Source organism: Phoca vitulina, unplaced genomic scaffold (assembly GCF_004348235.1).
Source record: "Phoca vitulina isolate PV1807 unplaced genomic scaffold, GSC_HSeal_1.0 scaffold8, whole genome shotgun sequence".
Lineage (NCBI taxonomy): Eukaryota > Metazoa > Chordata > Mammalia > Carnivora > Phocidae > Phoca > Phoca vitulina.
Window position 1 is genome coordinate 47,145,870 of NW_022589711.1, and position 22,438 is coordinate 47,168,307.

At 37.4% G+C, this 22,438-nt stretch overlaps 1 protein-coding gene across 3 annotated transcripts in view; it reads right to left on the reverse strand.

Annotated features, from left to right (window-relative positions):
* Nucleotides 1–22,438, reverse strand: part of SNX4 (sorting nexin 4) — a 72,551-nt gene that overhangs the window by 44,113 nt on the left and 6,000 nt on the right. For 2 of the 3 annotated variants that reach the window (XM_032406750.1, XM_032406752.1), the window contains exons 2-5: nucleotides 12,229–12,350; nucleotides 6,154–6,289; nucleotides 5,927–6,076; nucleotides 5,403–5,450 (exon numbers count right to left, since the gene is read on the reverse strand). In XM_032406750.1, coding sequence (XP_032262641.1) covers nucleotides 5,403–5,450; nucleotides 5,927–6,076; nucleotides 6,154–6,289; nucleotides 12,229–12,350 — 456 coding nt within the window. Of the gene's footprint in view, nucleotides 1–5,402; nucleotides 5,451–5,926; nucleotides 6,077–6,153; nucleotides 6,290–12,228; nucleotides 12,351–15,683; nucleotides 15,924–22,438 lie in introns of those variants that run through there. The other variant, XM_032406751.1, reaches the window with a different exon arrangement.

Below are 22,438 nucleotides of genomic sequence, written 5' to 3' on the forward strand. Positions count from 1 at the left end.
CTACCTTTTTTTTTAACTTTTTAACTATTTTTACTCATTCTAAATAATTGCTCTCAAAGGAGGAACAGAGGGATCAGCACTGAACAATAATTGAATTCTATAAAATTTATACTTCAATATATCCAAATCCTATCCTAAGTTCTCACAAAAAAAAAAAAACAAAACAACAAAAACAAAACAAAACACTGAATTATTTCTGACCAGGCACAGAAACTACAGAGTTCATAAAAGGTGGCTAAATCATGGGCGCCTGGGTGGCTCAGTTGGTTATGCGACTGCCTTCGGCTCAGGTCATGATCCTGGAGTCCCAGGATCGAGTCCCGCATCGGGCTCCCTGCTCAGTGGGGAGTCTGCTTCTCCCTCTGACCCTCCCCCCTCTCATGTGCTCTCTCTCTCTCTCTCTCTCATTCTCTCTCTCAAATAAATAAATAAAATCTTAAAAAAAAAAAAGGTGGCTAAATCAGGAATTAATTTTATAATGTAGTCTGAAACTCGCAATCAGCTTGAAAATTGTACATTACTCCAATTTCCAGCCCATAATTACATATACTCCCAAATTAACAAAACAAGACAAAACAATCCTGGGGCTCCCCAAATTACTTGGCTAAGAAAATAAAAACAAATGCAACAAATATGTTACTCCACAAACTCAGGCTCTTAGAACTTCAGACCACAAGAAATTCAAAAAGCTATCAAGAACATCTATAGAAACTTAATTTATCACTGATTTCTGGGGATCCTCTTATTTCTAAAATCAGTATTTCACCAATTCTTGACCTTTCTCACTTCTCAGGGGCAAACAAGCTAGTGCACATGAAAGTCCTTACATATAAACATACCTATGAATTTAAGGCATATATTACTCCCTTATGTTCTTTTAATTAATTAAAATAACTAAACACCAAAGTGTTAAAGACTCTATATTCACATACAAACGCGATTCTTTAAATGAGGATGAAATTACATAAAAACTATGAGTAAAGAAGGATATTTTCATTTGTACCTTTTCTGGAATCTCAAATTCTTAACAACGCCAATTTATTTTTTACTTTTAATATCAACAATTTACCAATTTAAAAGTCATATAAAATGTTAAACGTTGGGACGCCTGGGTGGCTCAGTCGTTGGGCGTCTGCCTTCAGCTCAGGTCATGATCCCGGGTCCTGGGATCAAGCCCCGCGTCGGGCTCCCTGCTCTGTGGGAAGCCTGCTTCTCCCTCTCCCACTCCCCCTGCTTGTGTTCCCTCTCTCGCTATCTCTCTCTCTCTGTCAAATAAATAAATAGAATCTTTAAAAAAAAAAAAAAGTTAAACATTACCATCTTAACCTTTGCTTACCCAATATCCAGTCAAGTCAGGTCCATCAGAACACCCAATTCACCATGCTCACCATTTCATGAGATTCCATAAACAGAAAAGTTGCCTAAAATGTCCCCAAAGCCAGATCTTGAAAAAAGCACCTGGACTATTCCAAACCTGACAGTTTACCAACCCTCTTTCAGATTCCCCATCAGATATCTAAAGAAGACCCTTGACCCATCACTGTTTCATAGCACCTTCTTTCATCTCCTTGAAAACAGCACAACTTGACATCATTACTTGTTCCCTTGTGCCTTAGCTGTCCACTAGAATATAAGAGCCATAAAAAGGCACAATGCACATGGTGCCCCTGGGAGCTGCACAACGGTGGCCCTGGCAATACTTTCATCTCCTTTGTTCTCTGCTGTACCCCCAGTGCCTCACAAAGCCTGGCACAAGACAAACGTGCGTAAGGAAAAATAACCCCAACTATTCTCTAGCCCCAACTTACTACCTTACTTCCCATGTTCTCCTTTAGTCCCCACTTCCTCCTCTTTCCCAGCTCTTATTCCACATTTTACTTTCCTCGTCCTGGATCTTGTCTTCCCTTGGTTATTTCATCTTCTGATTCTTCTCTTCCCCCAAATGTTGCCTAGTAAACCACCACCCAGCTTGGGCCTCTCTCTAATGTTCCTCTTCTCTGGTTCCCAGCCTGATTCCACTGCAGGCTTCCTATTCCTGTCTCAGCTCTAATGTTATCTCTTCAACCATGTGACTCAATTTACCCAGGCCAGTCCTGGTTTATGCTTGTTGTCCTAGACTCATTATTAATAGCGCCCCTTTTTACTCCTGAAAGTGTCCCCATTTGGACAATAAGTTTTATGGTCACCTATCTCAAAATAATCTCTGGACAAAAAATCTCTGCTGTCATACTCTTTTAATAAAGATGACATACCTATTTTCAAGTATCTTATTTAAATGTTAACTTAATGTCTCCAACTACTAAAATATAAGCTCCATAAGAACATGGGAGTTTATGAAGATTTTCAGCTCATCCACTACTATCTCCACAGCACCTACAAGAGCACTGATACTCTGCAGGCGCCCGGCATTTGGAATCACAATGGCTCTCTCCGCGTTTCTGTGTAATACACAGATTAGCAGAGATTTTAAAAGTCCAGACTGGGGACACGAGCAGTCTCTACTCCAAGCAACAAACAGGGTTCTGGATTCCTCTGAGTTAGCGTAAATTCATTTAAGGTTTGGGTATATGGATGATACTTTCATGTAAGGAACTGAGTTAATGGGAGTTAAAACAGTATTACTTTATACTAAAGTAACTAGTTGATATGTTCATCACTCTAGATAAACTCTTTGCTCTTTCACTAAATTGGTTAACATGAATATTTATATAAATATTCAAGACAAAAAACGCCAATATAAAGCAGTGATGAAAAGAGTTGTTGCTCATGTTTATATTAAGTAGAGCACTGATAAAAAAGAAACTAGATTTTTGGGGCGCCTGCGTGGCGCCTGGGTGGCTCAGTCAGTTAAGTGTCGGACTCTTGGTTTTGACTCAGGTCATCATCTCAGGGTCCTGAGACTGAGCCCCACATCGGACTCCACACTCAGCATGGAGTCTGCTTGAGATTCTCTCCCTTTCTCTCTGCCCCACTCCCGCTCTCTCTCTCTCAAATAAATAAATAAAATCTTAAAAAAAAAAGAAACTAGATTTGTATAATTATCTTGCTGGGTATAATAATTACTCTAAAAAGACTCAAGAAAATATTAATCTAGTAGGCCAAAACTATGTATTAAATTAAACAAACATGTGAAAAAAGGAAAATCAGGGGCGGCTGGGTGGCTCAGTCAGTTAAGTGTCTGCCTTTGGCTCAGGTCATGGTCTCAGGGTCCGGGGATTAAGCCCCGTGTCAGGCTTCCTATTCCACAGGGAGTCTGCTTTTCCTTCTCCCTCTGCCCCTCCTCTGCTCTCTCTCTCTCAAATAAATAAAATCTTAAAAAAAAAAAAAAAAGGAAAATTAAAGTAAGCTGACATTTCAATTTGAGGGTGACAATCCAAAAGCCAAAGGCCAAAGTCAAATATTCTCTTTTTTTTTTTAAGTAGGCTCCACACCCAGCACAGAGCCCAATGCAGGGCCTGAACCTGAACCTACAACCCTAAGATGAAGACCTGAGCTGAGATCCAGAATCGGCCACCCAAGTGCCCCCCAATGTCAAATATCCTTATAAAATATAATATTTTAAAAATATAAATATTTGGCTGATTCAGAACAATCTCATTTTCACAGAAATAGTTTCCAATACTTCCTTTACCAACCATTTTTACATACAATTTATAACCAAAGAGAGGTAATATGGGATGGTAACATGTATGTACATGAACCTTACATACATGCATGCGTGCATGCACATATGTGCAAGGTGATCTAAAAGATTCCATTTCACTGATGAAAGGACTTAAAACAAGAACCAACCACAACAAAATAAGGAATACAGCAGGACACAAGGATTTCCAAGCTCTCTTTATACATCTTATTTCTGTTCTATTTCATTAAGAGTCTGACTTTTCAAATTATTAATACTGCGCAATAAGTATTACCTTTCAAAGACCTTAGAAAAGTGAAACTGAGGTTTTACCATAAGGCAACCCAAATATGAAACATTTTAACTCTTAAATAGCACCTATACGCAAGATTCAATCCACTCAGTAAACAGCAGAGTCTATATAGATGAAGAAACTCGAGAGGTCTCTCAAGGTCACCAAAGTCATGGCCAAATACTGGGTTCAAGGACAAAGAACTGTGACCTAGTTACTAAACTAATGACTAAATCTATGACTATTAAATAAAGAGAAGTCACCAAAACAATTATGTTTTATTTTTCTCTTTTCCTTAATATTAGCTCCTAACATCTTAGACTAGTTCTCAGAAAACCTATCAAAATAAAAACATTTTTTAAAGTTTTTAGTTATTTCAAATCCAACTCTAAATTAAAATTCCAATATTCTGAGTACCATAAAGTAGTGAATTATAGCCAACAAAATTCTAATTTTTTCATGCAACCGGTCAATAAAATTTTTATATATGAGAATCAGCTTATGACAGAATTAGATGCTTGATTATATTTTCCATGCAGAAACAAATTTTTCTCTTCCAAGTTTTTTTGTGCTAAATTTCAAATCCCTAAGTGTCAGTACATAAATCTCTAGGGGGTGTTTTCAAAACTACTGTAAAGACATTCCATTCTCGTTGTCTAGACCTATTAAACTTCTGTTACTTAATTATCATATCAATTGCTCATCAATTTATATATCCTATCAATTTACATTACATTTTTCTACTTACCTGTTCAGTATACACAAGAGAGAAAAACTTTCAAAAATTTGCCAACAACCTGTGTTTACATTACTTTTGGGGCCAACAGGGAGAGCAGATAGGAGTTAGGGTGGCCATCACACCATACCTTGCTTTTCAATTTTTAGATAATGGCTTCATTCCCAAACACAAATTATAATGACTAAATTTGAAAAGCTGTATCACTAACAGACACTAATTAAAAATGACTCATATGTCCACTCAAAGCTGACCACCATGTCCCAGTAGACAGAAGCAGCATGACACATAGCTCATCTTTTAGTCTGCTATGATTGGGAACACCAAGCTCAATTCAGAAGTGTCTTTCATATCTCATAAAAAATGAGTAAGTATGTGGGCAAGAATGTGAGTGGCAGTGGTAAAGGCAGAGGAGGTTAAAAAAAAAAAGATGCAAAGTATATGCACATATTGCAGGAAAAATCTATAGCTTATGTCTAAATTACTGCTTCAAAATGTTCTTTCCCTACAGAATGAAATTCATAAATATGCCCACTCTAGTCTCATTAGTAACTAAAATTAGGGAAATCCAAAGTGAATTCAGAGTGTTTCTTTGAAAACCTTACCAATGGTATTAGCAATGATATTTGCAAAAGCGAGGTCTATTTCCAACATTCATTCATTCAGTAAATACCAAGTATCCACTAAATGCATGGCACTGTGCTAGGAATTTTAAAGGAACCTGTCAAATTATTTCATAAAGATATTCTTACCTTCAGTTGAAACCCAGTTTCATTCACGGTCTCCTTCCAGTTACCTTCCTAAAAATTAAAGTTAATTTTAGAAATCATTGCAAAATAAAACAACCTATAAGGAATACTCCAAATTAAATAAATTACGTATCTATTATTCTGTTATTCTTTCAGGGAAGATGGGAGAAAGGTTAAAAAAAAAGAATTCATTTCAAAATTAAGCATACAATCCAGATTCCAAAAGATTACCAAAAGACAGACCCAAGATTTTATAGATCTGGGCTTCAAAAAATTAAGACTAACTTTGATATCATTTAAGTGATGCCAGAAAGTACTGTCTTTAGTATCTTTAAGTATAAAAATGTTAGCTGAGTGATGTAACCTAATATTTTTGAAAATCAAAACAAACTGAAAAACACAATTAAATGCATATATAGTAACAAAGCTGCTGCAAAGAGATACTTAAGCATAAGCATTCTACAGTTTAAAAGAAAAAAAAAATCAAATGAATTTTTTTTTAAGACTAATAAATAAGAGAAAAATACCTGTGTTAAAAACAAATAGAAGATTTTGTCTCTACAAAGGATGGGATGTGAGGCAACTCTCAAGAGAAAGTTTTCTAAGCCAATCCGTCGTCTTTCCACAAAATCCGGGTCCATGTTGTCAGCAGAAAGTTTATGCCAAACAAATTCTGCCTAGGTGAACAAAACAATCATGAAGAATAGTCTCAATGCTCAATACTTCTGAACTACACTGCTGTTTCATTTCTTACCCTTTTTTCTGGTAGAGGTGGCACAACAATATGTGGATAGTAAACTAAAAGGTAGTTTCTCAACAATTCAAATTCACTATACCGCCTCCATAGTGAGTCTGTTAGGACACTTTGACCATCAGTATGTTCAACTGACCTGAAAAGGAACAGAATAAGATCTCCATTACTTTTTTAAAAATACAGATACATGCACACACCCACCATTAAAATTTGTTAACTCCAGGGGCGCCTGGGTAGTTCAGTCGTTAAGCGTCTGCCTTCGGCTCAGGTCATGATCCCAGGGTCCTGGGATCGAGCCCCACATCGGGCTCCCTGCTCCGCGGGAGCCTGCTTCTCCCTCTCCCACTCCCCCTGCTTGTGTTCCCTCTCTCGCTGTGTCTCTCTCTGTCAAATAAATAAATAAAATCATTTAAAAAAAAAATTTAACTCCATTTACTAAATGCTTATGAACCAGGCACTCAGTAAAGAACTTTCCGTGTATTATCTTTTTTAATCTTCCTAACCACCCTGTGAAGCAGGATTATGCCCATTGTGCAGATGAGGAAGCAGCTACCCCTCCTACAATCACAAAGCTCTCTGGATAAAGCACTCAAACCTCTCTGATTCCAAAGCCCTCACTCCTAATCACTTTTCCTTCTGTTACAGAAAACCTATTTGAACTCCAGAGAAATAATCATTTTAGGCACATTCTAAAAACCTCAATGTATAATAATTCAGTTAATGTATAATAATTGATTTTACAATACAGGAAAATCTGGCTCAGCTACTGTTCCATTAAACAAAAAGTATTTTTAACTATACTTCAGCCACAATGAGACACCACCATTCATGCCAAACACCAAGACACTGCAAAGACCTGGATTAAAAGCTATAAAGGAAGCAGATGCATCCACGTACCAGGACATCTCCTCAAAGGCAAAATGTTAACTCTGAAAGGGTAGGGGAAAAAAGATGTAAAAATTCATTTCTAGTCTTATCTTTACCATAAAGAGCTGCAGGCTAACTGGAGGGTATTATGCTGAGCGAAATAAGTCAAACAGAGAAAGACATGTATCATATGACCTCACTGATATGAGGAATTCTTAATCTCAGGAAACAAACTGAGGGTTGCTGGAGTGGGGGGTGGGGTGGGAGGGATGGGGTGACTGGGTGATGGACACTGGGGAGGGTATGTGTTCTGGTAAGCGCTGTGAATTGTGCAAGACTGTTGAATCTCAGATCTGTACCTCTGAAACAAATAATGCAATATATGTTAAGAAAGAAAAAAAGAAGAAGAAGAATGTAGCAGGAGGGGAAGAATGAAGGGGGGGAAATCGGAGGGGGAGAAGAACCATGAGAGACGATGGACTCTGAAAAACAAACTGAGGGTTCTAGAGGGGAGGGGGGTGGGAGGATGGCTTAGCCTGGTGATGGGTATTGAGCAGGGCACGTTCTGCATGGAGCACTGGGTGTTATGCACAAACAATGAATCATGGAACACTATATCTAAAACTAATGATGTAATGTATGGGGATTAACATAACAATAAAAAAAATTTAAAAAAAAAAGAGCTGCAGGCTATGTCATATAAAAGTTCAACTTACAGTTGGGGGAAAGTTTGGCTAAAACCACACCAAGGATATTTGAAGTTATTTTGACTACTTAAAGATTTCTACTAGCATAATCATTCTTAAAAGGCATCAATCAGTCCCTAAACATTATCAGGACCTTCCTACTTACTCATTGGTTGATTGACAATAGCTATCAAGCCCTCCAAGAAATGCACATATCACCACAATGTGCATTTGCATCCTAGGGCATAAAGGCCCAGAAGCTAAATCAGTCTTGGAATAAAGTAGTCTTAAGAAAGTATATACATCATGCCATGCTCAGCACAATAGATGCTCAGTGTTTTTATCATTTATGTATTAGGTTTGCCGCTAAATTTACTTATTGCCTATCAGTTAAAAAGAAACAAAACATGAAATTCAAACTGTACAAATGGCTCCCATGGCAAAAACATAAATTATCAAATCAGAATTCATTTTAAAGAGTTAACCCAAACATTAGCTGTGACTAATACTATTCCAATTCAGATTCTCAAACTTTAGCTCAAAAAATATCTGGATTAATATCAAGTTTCAAATTATTCAAAATCATTACCAACAGAACCCACATCTTGCTAATAATCAGATTGATATAGATTAATATAGCCTATAAGAAGTACACCTACAAGGCTGTTAGAAGACCTGCTTAAGTTTTTGGTTTTTTTTTTCTTAAAGGCCATTTAAGGCAAAGTCTAGCCATTGGAGACTGACTAAACACATAGAGGATATTTACATTGGACCCTAAAACTAACACATTTATCCAATCATTCGCCAAATATTTAATAGCATATAACTAGTTTTACATGCAACATTTAATGCTCATAATAGACTGTATCATTAGCCCCATTTTACAAATCAGAAGACTTAAGTAATGACATCACACTTCTCCCAAACCATCAAGGCATTCTTACCTACTCTAAAAGAGGCATATTCTTATCTACTTTAAAAGGTTTCATATTCTATGAACAAAAAAACAAAAGTCTCAGGAGAAATTAAAAACCAGTGACTTGAGGCGCCTGGGTGGCTCAGTTGTTAAGTGTCTGCCTTCGGCTCGGGTCATGATCCCAGGGTCCTGCAATCAAGCCCTGTGTGGGGCTCCCTGCTCAGTAGGGAGTCTGCTTCTCCCTCTGCCTCTCCCCCACCCCCCCAACTTGTGCTCTTTCTCTCTCCCTTTCAAATGTATAAATAAAAATCTTCAAAAACCTTTGACTTAAAAAAAAAAATGTCAGACCATATCATTCCTTTGCCCAAAGTCCTCCAAGACTTTCCCTCAAAAAAAAAAAAAAAAAAAAAAAACCTGCAGCTTAGCAAATTCCTCAAGTGATTCCTATTACTTTAAAGTTTAGGAATCACTGTCTTAATTTAGAATTACATGAAAAATATTGTGGAAGATAAATAAATATACACTTATAATGAAATACAATTGTGGGGGCACCTGGGTGACTCAGTTAAGTGTCTGCCTTTGGCTCAAGTTATGATCTTGGGGTCCTGGGATCAAGCCCCATGTCAGGCTCCCTGCTCAGTGGGAAGTCTGCTTCTCCCTGACCCTCAGCCCCTGCCCCGGCTCATGCTCTAATAAATAAAATCTTTAAAAAAAATAATGAAATATAATTGTGAAAGTCAACCCAATAATCATTTTGTGTACCACACATTTACTGATGATCCACTTAAATATTTATTCAGAATATAGCTACATTACTCAAGTATGGTCACTCCTAACTCCCAGTTATAAATTATGATGCTCTATTCAGTTCAAAAGCAAAAGTAAACAACTATAAATTATTCTAATTATTCAAATCAAGATTCTCTTCCAGCAGTAAAAGTAATCAACAGCAAATTTCACTGCTCATTTGGGTGATAAAATACTCACATACTAAAAATGAAAATATCCTTTTTAGTTTTATATTAAAGAACTTGCAGCACGGTAAGCTATAGTTAATAATACTCTATTGCATATTTGAAAGTTGCTAAGAGAGTAAATCTTAAAAGTTCTCATTATAAGAAAAGAATTTTATAACTGTATGGTGACAGATGCTAGTTAATTAGACTTGTGATCACTTGGAGCACCTGGGTGGCTCAGTTGGTTAAGCAACTGCCTTCCGCTCAGGTCATGATCCCGGGGTCCTGGGATCGAGCCCCGTATCGGGCTCCTTGCTCCTCAGGGAGCCTGCTTCTCCCTCTCCCTCTGCCTGCCACTCCCCCTGCTTGTGCTCTCTCTCTGTCAAATAAATAAATAAATTAAAAAAAAAAAAAAAAAAGACTTGTGATCACTTTACAATCTGTATAAATACTGCAAGGTAATGCTGTGTATCTGAAACTATTATGATGTTATATGTCAATTATACCTCATAGTAAAAAAAACCAGGAAAAAATAATTTACTTAGAAAGCTAAAGTTAACACTAATCTCTAAAGTATGATTTTTTTTTTTTAAGTAGCTAATTTAACTTAAAAAAAGAGGGGTGCCTTGGTGGCTCAGTTGTTAAGTGTCTGCCTTTGGCTCGGGTCATGATCCCAGGGTCCTGGGATCAGGCCCCACATTGGGCTCCCTGCTCAGTGGGAGGCCTGCTTCTCCCTCTCCCACTCCCCCTGCTTGTGGTTCTTGCTCTCGCTATCTCTCTCTGTCAAATAAATAAATAAAATCTTAAAAAAAAAAACAAACAAACAGAAACAAAACCCTCTACTGGGACCATATTTTTTTTAATCACTTTAAAAATCTCTGTGAGGGGGGTGGGGGGATGGGTTAGCCTAGTGATAGGTATTAAAGAGGGCACATATTGAATGGAGCACTGGGTGTTATATGCAAACAATGAATCATGGAACACTACATCAAAACAAACAAACAAACAAACAATCTGAAAACCAAAAAAACAATCTCTATGAGGGGGGTCTGGCTGGCTCAGTCAGCAGAGCATGTGACTCTTGATCTCAAGGTTGTGAGTAAAGCCCCATACTGGGTGAAGGGCCTACTTAATAAAAAAAATAAATACATTTTTTAAAAATCTCTGTGATACACATATGTAGATACATATGTCACAAAATGACCTAATTCTGGTGGGGGGATGGATTAAACAGGTGATTAAGGAGTGTACTTGTCATGATGAGCACAGGGTGATGTATGGAACTGCTGAATTACTACACTGTACACCTGAAACTAATATAACACTATATGTTAAGTAACAAGAATTAAAATAAAAACTTAAAAAAAAAAAATACAAAAAACCCAAAATGACCTAATTTTTAAAAGACCGACCTTACCTCCCTCTGTTCCTAAAGTTCCTATTGTACATAAATTTTCTCTCGTTTTGGGAAGATTCCTTTTTTTTTCTTTTTGGTGGAGGAAGGAAAATTATACTTACAAAGAGAACTTTCAGAATTGCCTGTAGATAAACAACATTTTCCAAGATTTTAACTTTTATTTTGGGTAGAAACACAGACCTGGAGAAAGTCTTGAAAAGTCACAGGGTGTAGCCTTAAGACAAGCTCAGTGACTTTGGTAAAACTATGAAAATTCAGGATTTAAAATTTTCTTTCCTTAAAAATGTATTCACATTAAAACATGGTTATAACTACCAACTAGATCTGGTAGTTCTATTTATTTTATTTTACTGGCTATCAAAAAATCTCATGTCTTTAACTCAAAGCATTTCTGCTCAGTCTCGCAGAGAGAAAAGAACTAGTTGGTATATAGCCTTTATATAAACTGTTTATAATTGGCGAAATAGAATCTTGCCTTGCCTTTCTCTAGACAAAACAGTCTAATTCCTTTAACTTTTTCCTTATGAGGTAAAAGACAATTTTTCTGATGAGTTTTAATTTCTTACTCCACGATTTACTCTTTTCAATTTTATCCCAGTCTAAAGTTCTAGTCTCAATCAATTCTTTCCTGTGAAAGAAAGGATTTAGACTGGCATCCTCTCCTCCTATACTTCCCTGCTAACCATCTTACTACCTAAGTCCACTTCATACACACCTGGGAATTGATCTCCTTTCCCAAAATCGCATAGGGATTATTATACCTAACTCCAAAATCTCCACCAAAGCATTTGTCAAGTAACATTTCAGATCCCAAAAGTATTCCACTAACCTTCTACTTCCAACACAAGTGCATTAAAATATAGCTACCAAGAGTACTACAGTAAAAGACACACCTGTTTATCTGTTAAAAAGTAAAGAAACAGGGGCGCCTGGGTGGCTCAGTCAGTTGGGCATCTGACTCTTGATTTTGGCTCAGGTCATGATCTCAGGGTTGAGACTGAGCCCCATGTTGGGCTCCACGCTGAGTGTGGAGCCTGCTTGGGATTCTCTCTCTCCTCCCCTGCCCCTCCCCACTCACACATGTGCACACTCTCTCTCTCTCTCTCTCTCTAAAAGAAAAAAAAAAACCCAATACCTAAAAAGACAATGACTTGCAAACAATTCCATTAAGCAACATAACTTGCATCAACAGCTACCAGACAAAGCTTTTTCTATCTAATTCTCATCGCCCACCTTGTTTCAATGAGGTAAGCAGTATATGTTTCTTGCATGTTCATGGCATTTCTTCCAGTTCGCTTTTCTGCTTCTGAAACACTAATTTCGATCTTCTTCAACCAAAAATTACTTTCAGTCATCTGGACAAAAACAAATGGAAGAAGAATGACAACAACAAAACTTTTAAGACAGTATTCAAAAAAACCAGCTATTTTTATCCATTGTTAGTACATATTACAAGCAAATTTCTTCTATTCCTTGAGTTGTTAGGGGTTGCTAAATGACAGCAGCAAATGAAATACGTCTCATCAGCAGCAGCATTTTGTAGCACATCAAACTTTTCCAAAAGCTATTTTAACATGTATCACACATTTAATTATTAAAACATAGACGTTTTGTGTAAGTGACCAAGAATAAATCAATATAAAATGCCTAAGAAAAAAATCTAAAAGCATGTTATACAAAGCTGAATAATCCTCAATATTAAAATCTAATTTTTGGTTTTAACAAAGTCAAATCTCAGTCTCTCAGAAAGAAAATACTATACATATGCCAAAAGGCAAGATTTTCAGCAGATAGGTTAAATTAAAAAAAAAAAAAAAAAAAAGGAGTCGTCGTCTTATATTCAACTTTATTTTTATTTATTTTTTTATTATATCCAACTTGAAATCTGCCTGAACGCCTTGGCACTGGTTAACAGGCCCCACTTGTGAGGCAGCAGCAAGGTCTAGGAGCAGGCTCCTCTCTGCTCCTGCTAACACATCCCCAGGTCTATGCTAAAAAACTAGAAAGAACAAAAAACACACCACTGGTGGTTCAAAGCCTGTATGTGTGGCAAGTGTGCCATTAAAAATACCAAAGTAACTCCAAGTCTAAAAGAGGAAGACAAAGTGAGACCATGTGGTAACTGCTGTGCTTTGGGTTTTTTCCCCTTGCTCTGTCTCAAAGTTCAGAGGTAGGTTTTAATTAAAAATACTGCACTACATTATAACTGAGGGCAGTTTGTGAAGAAAGGTGTGAAAAACTGACAGGAATGGAGCCATTTTAAAAGGGAGCCAAGCAACCACTGCAGAGAAGCTGCCTTATCCGTTTCTGTTCGGACCAGACCAAAACCTTTGGACTAGACAAAACAGCAAATGTTTTAAGTAACTGCTTGAGAAGTCAGCAGGAGAACAAACAACCTGCCCACAAGTCCACAGGTTATGGACTTTCTGAAGACAGAATCTATAGTAAAACAACGTATAACTAAGGGTTTAGCCTTTTTTTCTCTTAACTCGTGTACCTGCTCCGCCCCTTCTTTTTCCTTATAAAAACCCCTTACTTTCACCCTAGAAGCAGGATTCTATTTGGGTTTCTACTGAATTTGTATTCCCCAAATTGCAGTTCTTTAATGCCAAATACACTTGTTTGCTTCTCACTGTGGCCCTTTGTTTTCAGGTTAACAAGAGACAGAAGTAGAAAGATGGATGCACCAAGAAATAAAAGAAAAAACTACAGTAAAACCCACTGGTGATGATGTATACAGAAAATTAGGGATGCCTGGGTGGCTCAGTCAGTTAAGCGTCTGCCTTCGGCTCAGGCCATGATCCCAGAGTGCTGGGATCGAGTCCCGCATCAGACTCCCTGCAGGGAACCTGCTTCTCCTTCTTCTGGCTGTTCCCCGCCCCCGCTTGTGCTCTCTCTCTCTCTCTCTCTCTCACACAAATAAATACATTTTTTAAAAAATCTTAAAAAAAAAAGAAAATTAAACCTATGTGCTATGAGGACAGAAAAAGCTATGTGCAATGGCAAAAAATTAAATGATGAATAAATTTAGGAAGTGCCCCCAAAATGCTGAAGAAAAATTGAGAAGATAAAAATGCTAAAAGATGATAAAAAGGCAGAGAACTAAGAAGCTAACCCAAAGGAATAAAATTATTAGTCAACAAAAACAGAAATCACTCAGTTGTCAAATAAGACATTTTTATCAAGTATTAAGTTGTATGTTTAGCTACTGAGAGAAAAAATAAGGAAATACTCCAACCAAAAGTAAGTTCAAGAAATTACATAGGGTATTATGCTGAGCAAAATAAGTCAATCAGAGAAAGACATGTATCATATGATCTCATTGATATGAGGAATTCTTAATCTCAGGAAACAAACTGAGGGTTGCTGGAGTGGTGGGCGGGTGGGAGGGATGGGGTGGCTGGGTGATAGACACTGGGGAGGGTATGTGCTATGGTGAGCACTGTGAATTGTGTAAGACAGATGAATCACAGACCTGTACCTCTGAAACAAATCATACATTATATGTTAAAAAAAAGAAGATAGTAGGAAGGGAAAAGTGACGGGGGGGAAATCGGAGGGGGAGACGAACCATGAGAGACTATGGACTCTGAGAAACAAACTGAGGGTTCTAGAGGGGAGGGGGGTGGGGGGATGGGTTAGCCTGGTGATGGGTATTTAAGAGGGCACGTATTGAATGGAGCACTGGGTATTATACGCAAACAATGAATCATGGAACACTACAGAAAAAACTAATGATGTAATGTATGGTGATTAACATAACATAATAAAATTTTAAAAAAGGAAAAAAAAAAAAGAAATTACATAAGCACAAACCACCCAACATCAGGATTATGAAACCCTCATTGGTTGAGATACACACACACATACATACATACATACATACATACATACATATATATATATATATATATATAGTTCCTAATTTGGGCCCATAGTCAAACACTTTGATTTATCAGCATCTACTCCAGTGAAAAATACCTCCAATACTGGAAACACATGACTAGTAAAACAAATTAGCTCCCCAGCCAAAAAGATAATGCATCTGAGTCATGAATTTACCCTCATACCATCCAATTACACAGAAGGAAAAAATAAATAAAAGAATAAAATCAGCTACCATAAAATCTAAAGAATGAAAACAGGAACACAACAATAACACCAGAAGGACTTGGAAAATGATATAAAATTGCTTATCCTCTCAGTAAAACACAAAGAGTGCCAAGAATAACTCAACTGGAAGCACAATTGTTAAAAGGATACATTGAACAAACTAGAGATGGACTGACTTGACTGGAAGATGAGCCCAGGGACATGTTTCAAAGAGAGACAGGATAGTTTAGGTGTATTCAAAGCCGACTTCTCATCAGAGTAAAGAATATCATTAAAGAGTGATGCTATACTCAAACCCAAGGAATAACATCCTGAATGTAGACGTTTGATGTGTGAATCACTACTTTCTACCTGACTTAAGACTAACTCCCTAAGATTAAATAAATGTAGAAGATAGACATATTTAAAAGGCTAATGAAATTATTTCCAACTCAAAAAATGAAAATGAATATAATGTTTCAAGTTTCAAAAATGTTGCAAACCACTAAGAAATAGCAAAAGCATAAAAGCAGATAAAAGTGATAAAAGGAACAATAAGAAACTATTAATTCAATAAATATGTCTTGGGTATCTACCTTGCCAGTCATTAGGGATGGAAAGACAGATGACACATGGTGCCTAAAAAAAAAAAGAAAAAGAAACATGGTGCCTCACACTTCAGGAGTTCACTGCTTGCATGAAGAATTCTCAGCCTGCATACTGACGTTCTTTAAGACTAAAAACAAAATGAAAGCTAACCTTAATATAACTTTTAGGATTACAGATGAAAAGAGTTAGTGTTTATGGCATTTGACTTATTTAGTTAATCTTATTTAAATCACATACTAAAGAAAATATATTACATTTATTGTTATACTGAAAATTATAGGAAAAAGATAAAACAGGCCAACAACAACAACAACAACAACAAAAAAAACAGGCCAATTAAGATGAACGTGGAGCTAATTGGAAAAGAAACAATGCAAAGAAAGAAAAATAAAATATATTTGGGCAGTAAAACTGACATTGCAAGAATTCAAATCAGTAAGAACATGAGATAGTTGCAAAGCTTCCGCAGAAGGCTGAGGAAAAAAAGACCAAAAAAGGGTAAAAATGATGAAATATGATCTTAAAAAACCCAAAGAACCAACATCTAAACAATGTTAGTCCTCAAAGAAGAAATTAGAAGAAACAGAAATAATAACTATCTGTATAATTTAAAAGAAAAAGAAATAAGCAAACAAATCTTTCCTGGACTGGAAAAAAGTTCTAAGCCTTCAAACTAAAAGGCATGTGGTCTGTGTATAATGAACTGGAACATTTTAACATCCCAACAAGATTAAGGCAGGAAAATAAGAACTAAGACCCCTACAAAAGAATAAATATCAAATCTGCCTTAGACTCCACAATAAATTCCAAATGACAAAGGAGCATTATGCATAGGGCATGCTTGAAAATATTTAAACATATTAACATACTGTCCCTTCAAAAATACTTAGTCCCAGCACAATTTTTTACAGAAACTGATAAACTATTCCTAAATTTTATATGGAAATACAAAGGGCCTAGAATAGCCAAAAGGATTTTGAACAAGCTGTAGGATCCAGTTTCAAAACTTACTAAAAAGTGAAAGTAATCAAAAGAGTGTTGTATTGGCAGAAGGAAGAAAGATCAATGGAAGAGAACTGAGAATCCAGGGATAAACCCTTACATTTAAGGTCAACTGATTTTTTTTTTTTTTTAGGTCAAGTGATTTTAAAAAACACACCAAGGCAAGTCTTTTCAACATATGGTGCTGAAACCACTAAATGTTCACACCCCCCGCAAAAAAAAGATTCAGACCCTTTACTCACACCACAGACAGAAATTAACTCAAAATGGCCTAGATATAGAGCTAAGACTGAAATTTCTAGAAAAAAAACATAGGAGAAAAATCTTTGTGATCTTAGGATATGCAAAGAGTTCTTAGATATAATACCAAAAGCACAATCCATAAAAGAGAAAAGTGATATACCAGACCTCAACAAAATTAAAACCTTTTACTATTCAAAAGACACCATAAAAAGAGGGGTGCCTGGGTGGCTCAGTCGTTAAGCATCTGCCTTCTGCTCAGGTCGTGATCCCAGGGTCCTGGGATCGAGCCCCACATTGGGCTCCCTGCTCCGTGGGGAAGTCTGTTTCTCCCTCTCCTACTCCCCCTGCTTGGTGTTCCCTCTCTCCCTATGTCTCTCTGTCAAATAAATAAATAAAATCTTTAAAAAAAAAGAGAGAGAGGCACCTGGGGCTCCTGCGTGGCTCAGTCGGTTAAACATGACTTTAGCTCAGGTCATGATCTTGGGGTTCTGGGACTGAATTGGGCTCCCCGCTCAGCAGGAATTTGGGGGGATGACAGGAATGATCTAAAACTGGATTGTGGTGATGGTTGCATAACTCTGTAATTTTACTAAAAATTATTGAATTAGATTGAATTTTATGATATATAAATTATACCTTAATAAAGTTGTTTATGGGGGCGCCTGGGTGGCTCAGTCGGTCAAGCAGCTGCCTTCGGCTCAGGTCATGATCCCAGGGTACTGGGATCGAGCCCCGCATCGGGTTCCCTGCTCGGCGGAGAGCCTGCTTCTCCCTCTCCCTCTGTCTGCCGCTCTGCCTACTTGTGCTCTCTCTCTATCTCTGTTAAATAAATAAAAATCTTAAAAAAAATAAATAAAGTTGTTTATGCCAACAAGTTAGACAATATGGAAGAAATGGATGCATTCCTAGAGATGTATAAACTACGAAAACTGAACCAGGAAGAACTTGGAAAACCTGAACAGACCCACAACAAGCAAGGAAATTGAAGCAATAATCAAATATCTCCCAACAAACAAGAGCCCAGGGCCAGATGGCTTCCCAGGAGAATTCTACCAAATATTTAAAGAAGAATTAATACCTATTCTGAAATTGTTCCAAAAAATAGAAATGGAAGGAAAACTTCCAAACTCATTTTATGAGGCCAAAGACTCCACCTAAAAGAATTACAGACCAATATCCCTGATGAGCATAGATGCAAAAATTCTCACCAAAATACTAGCCAATAGGATCCAACAGTACATTAAAAGGATTATTCACCACGACCAACTGGGATTTATTCCTGGGCTGCAAGGTTGGTTCAACATCTGCAAATCAATCAATGTGATACACTCCATTAATAAAAGAAAGGACAAGAACCATATGATCCTCTCAATAGATGCAGAAAAAGCATTTGACAAAGTACAGCATCCTTTCTTGATTAAAACTCTTCACAGTGTAGGGATACCTCAATATCATAAAAGCCATCTATGAAAAACCCACAGAGAATATCATTCTCAATGGGGAAAAACTGAGATCTCTTCCCCCTAAGATCAGGAATACAGAAGGAATGTCCACCATCTCCAATGCTGTTCAATACAGTACTAGAAGTCCTAGCCAGGGCAATCAGACAACAAAAGGCATCAGAAATGGCAAAGAAGTCAAACTCTCACTCTTTGCAGATGATATGATACTTTATGTGGAAAACCCAAAAGACTCCACTCCAAAACTGCTAGAACTCATACAGGAATTCAGTAAAGTGGCAGGATATAAAAATCGATGCACAGAAATCAGTTGCATTTCTATACACCAAAAATGAGACAGAAGAAAGAGAAATTAAGAAGTCAATCCCATTTACAACTGCACCCAAAACCATTAGATACCTAGGAACAAACCTAACCAAAGAGGCAAAGAATCCATACTCAGAAAACTATAGAAGACTCATGAACGAAATTGAGGAAGACACAAAGAAATGGAAAAACGTTCCATGCTCATGGATTGGAAGAAAAAATACTGTGAAAATGTCTACGCTACCTAGAGCAATCTACACATTTAATGCAATCCCTATCAAAATACCATCCACTTTTTTCAAAGAAATGGAACAAATAATCCTAAAATTTGTATGGAACCAGAAAAGACCCCGAATAGCCAGAGGAATGTTGAAAAGGAAAACCAAAGCTGGTGACATCACAATCCCATACTTCAAGTTCTATTACAAAGCTGTAATCATCAAGACAGTATGGTACTGGCACAAAAACAGGCACATAGATCAGTGGAACAAAACAGAGAACTCAGAAATGGACCCTCAACTCTATGGTCAACTAATCTTCGACCAAGCAGGAAAGAATATCCAATGGAAAAAAGACAGTCTCTTCAACAAATGATGCTGGGAAAATTGGACAGCCACATGCAGAAGAATGAAACTGGACTATTTCCTTACACCATACACAAAAACAGACTCCACATGGATGAAAGACCTAAATGTGAGACAGGAATCCATCAAAATCCTTAAAGAGAACACAGGCAGCAACCTCTTCGACCTCAGCAACTTCTTCGTAGACAAACTGCCAAAGGCAAGGGAAGCAAGAGCAAAAAATGAACTACTGGGACTTCATCAAGATAAGCAAGGAAAGGAAACAGTCTACCAAACCAAAAGACAACTAACAGAATGGGAGAAGATATTTGCAAATCACATATCAGATAAAGGGCTAGTATCCAAAATCTATAAAGAACTTATCAAACTCAACACCCAAAGAACAAATAATCCAATCAAGAAATGGGCAGAAGGGGTGCCTGGGTGGCTCAGATGGCTAAGTGTCTGCCTTCAGCTCAGGTCATGATCCCAGGGTCCTGGGATCGAGTCCCACATCGGGCTCCCTGCTCTGCGGGAAGCCTGCTTCTCCCTCTCCCACTCCCCCTGCTTGTGTTCCCTCTTTCGCTGTGTCTCTCTCTGTCAAATAAATAAATAAAATCTTTAAAAAAAAAAAGAAACGGGCAGAAGACATGAACAGACATTTCTCCAAAGAAGATACACAAATGGCCAAAAGACACATGAAAAAATGCTCAACATAGTCGACATCAGGGTCATACAAATCAAAACCACAATGAGATACCACCTCACACCAGTCAGAACGGCTAACCTTAACAAGTCAGGAAACAACAGATGTTGGTAAGGATGTGGAGAAAGGGGAACCCTTGTACACTGTTGGTGGGAATGCAAGCTGGTGCAGCCACTCTGGAAAACAGTATGGAGGTTCCTCAAAAAGGTGAAAATAGAGCTACCCTATGACCCAGCAATTGCACTACCGGCTATGTACCCCAAAGATACAAATGTAGTGATCCGAAGGGGCACCTGCACCCCGATGTTTACAGCAGCAGTGTCCACAATAGCCAAACTATAGAAAAAGCCCAGATGTCCATCAACAGATGAATGGATAAAGAAGATGTGGTACATATATACAATGGAATATTATGCAGCCATCAGAAAAAAATGAAATCTTGCCATTTGCAATGATGTGGATAGAACTAGAGAGTATTACGCTAAGCGACATAAGTCAGTTAGAGAAAGACAATTATCATATGATCTCACTGATATGTAGAATTTGAGAAACAAGGCAGAGGATCATAGGGGAAGAGAGGAAAACATGAAACAAGACGAAACCAGAGAGGGAGACAAACCATAAGAGACTCAATCTCAGGAAACAAACTGAGGGTTGCTGGAGTGGAGGGGGGTAGGAGGGATGGTGTGGCTGAGTGGACATTGGGAGGATATGTGTTGGGGTGAGTGCTGTGTATTGTGTAAGACTGATGAATCACAGACCTGTACCCCTGAAACAAATAATACATTATATGTTAATAATAAAAAAAGGGGGGAAAAGAAAAAAAAATAAAGTTGTTTAAAATAAAATCCATGAGTGAGGCGCATGGGTGGCTCAGTCGCTGGGCATCTGCCTTCAGCTCAGGTCATGATCCCAGGATCCTGGGATTGAGCCCCGCATCGGGCTCCCTGCTCCGCGGGAAGCCTGCTTCTCCCTCTCCCACTCCCCCTGCTTGTGTTCCCTCTCTCGCTGTGTCTCTCTGTCAAATAAATAAATAAAATCTTTAAAAAACAAAATAAAATAAAATAAAATCCATGAGTCCATACTGAAAAGACAAATAGAAAGTCTGATGAGGAGCAAGATACTTTCAATTTCAAAGTATGTCCCACAAAATATTAATTACAAAAGGGAAAAGAGTTACTTGATATTGAAGACTGGCAGAAAATATGATTCCCAAGTATTGGGCAAATACAAATCACATGTGAACTGCTAAGATGCAACTAGAACATAGCATCACTTTAGTGGCAATTTCTGCCAAAGATGCATAACCTGAATTTAATCATAAGGAAACATAAGCAAACCCAAACTGAGGGGCATTCTACAAAATAACTGGTTTCTAATCTTCAAAAGGGTCAAAGTTACCAATGTAAAGACTGAGAAACTGCCAGATTGAAGGAGACTAAAGAGACGATACAATTAAATGCAATACATGCATCTGGACTGGATCATTTTGCTCTGAAGAACACTATTGGTGCAACTGGCAAAATCTAAACAAAGTTTGAGGATGAGATAGTCATTTATCAATGTTATTTTCCTGATTTTGATGGTAGTACTGTGGCCACATAGGACAATGTCCTTGTTTGCCCCTAAACACTGAAAAGTTTTTAAGTAATCTCTATGCCCAACGTGGGGTTCAAACTCATGACCCCAAAATCAAGAGTTGCAGGCTCCACTGACTGAGCCAGCCAGGAACCCCTCACACTGAAAGTTCTGGGAATGAGATGAGGGAATATCATGCTGGCAGTTCAATTCTCAAATAGTTCATGGGAAAAAGTATCTTCATATTGCCCTTGCTTATAAATTTGATATCATTTCTATAAATGAGATTATTTCAAAAAATTCTTAAATAGTCATAATTACATAAATAATTTTTGTTTCAGTTATGTTTGGGGGAAGAAAACAAGAAAGATACATGCCTTCCAAATCATTAGAGGATAAAACCAAAGAAATTATCACCCACAAAGGAAAACGCAAAAATAGAAACCAGAATAAGAAAGTATAAAACCTCACAGAAGAAAATCAACTAAAAATAAAGCCAGTTAGGATAATGCAAATGTTTTAAATTCCCTATGGTAAACAAGAGAAAGACTTAAAACATAACACAAGGCATAAAAATTATAACATGGAACAAACACAAATACAAATAAACTGAAGTCAAAAGAAATCAGTGATCAGTTTAACATGAGGCCAAGCAGGTAAGCAGGAAAATATAAAATAACTGGAAATCAGGAAAAAATAAAAGTTTGTAATTAGAAGAGCCAAGGATCAATTCACTCTCAGATTAAAAACCAGTTTGCCAGAATCTGAATCCCATCTCTGCCACAGATTAGCTGTGTTAACTCTGGGCAAATTTTTTAATCTCTCTGCCTCAGTTTCCTCATCTGTAAAATGGGGATTACAGTACTTAACCTCATAATGTTATC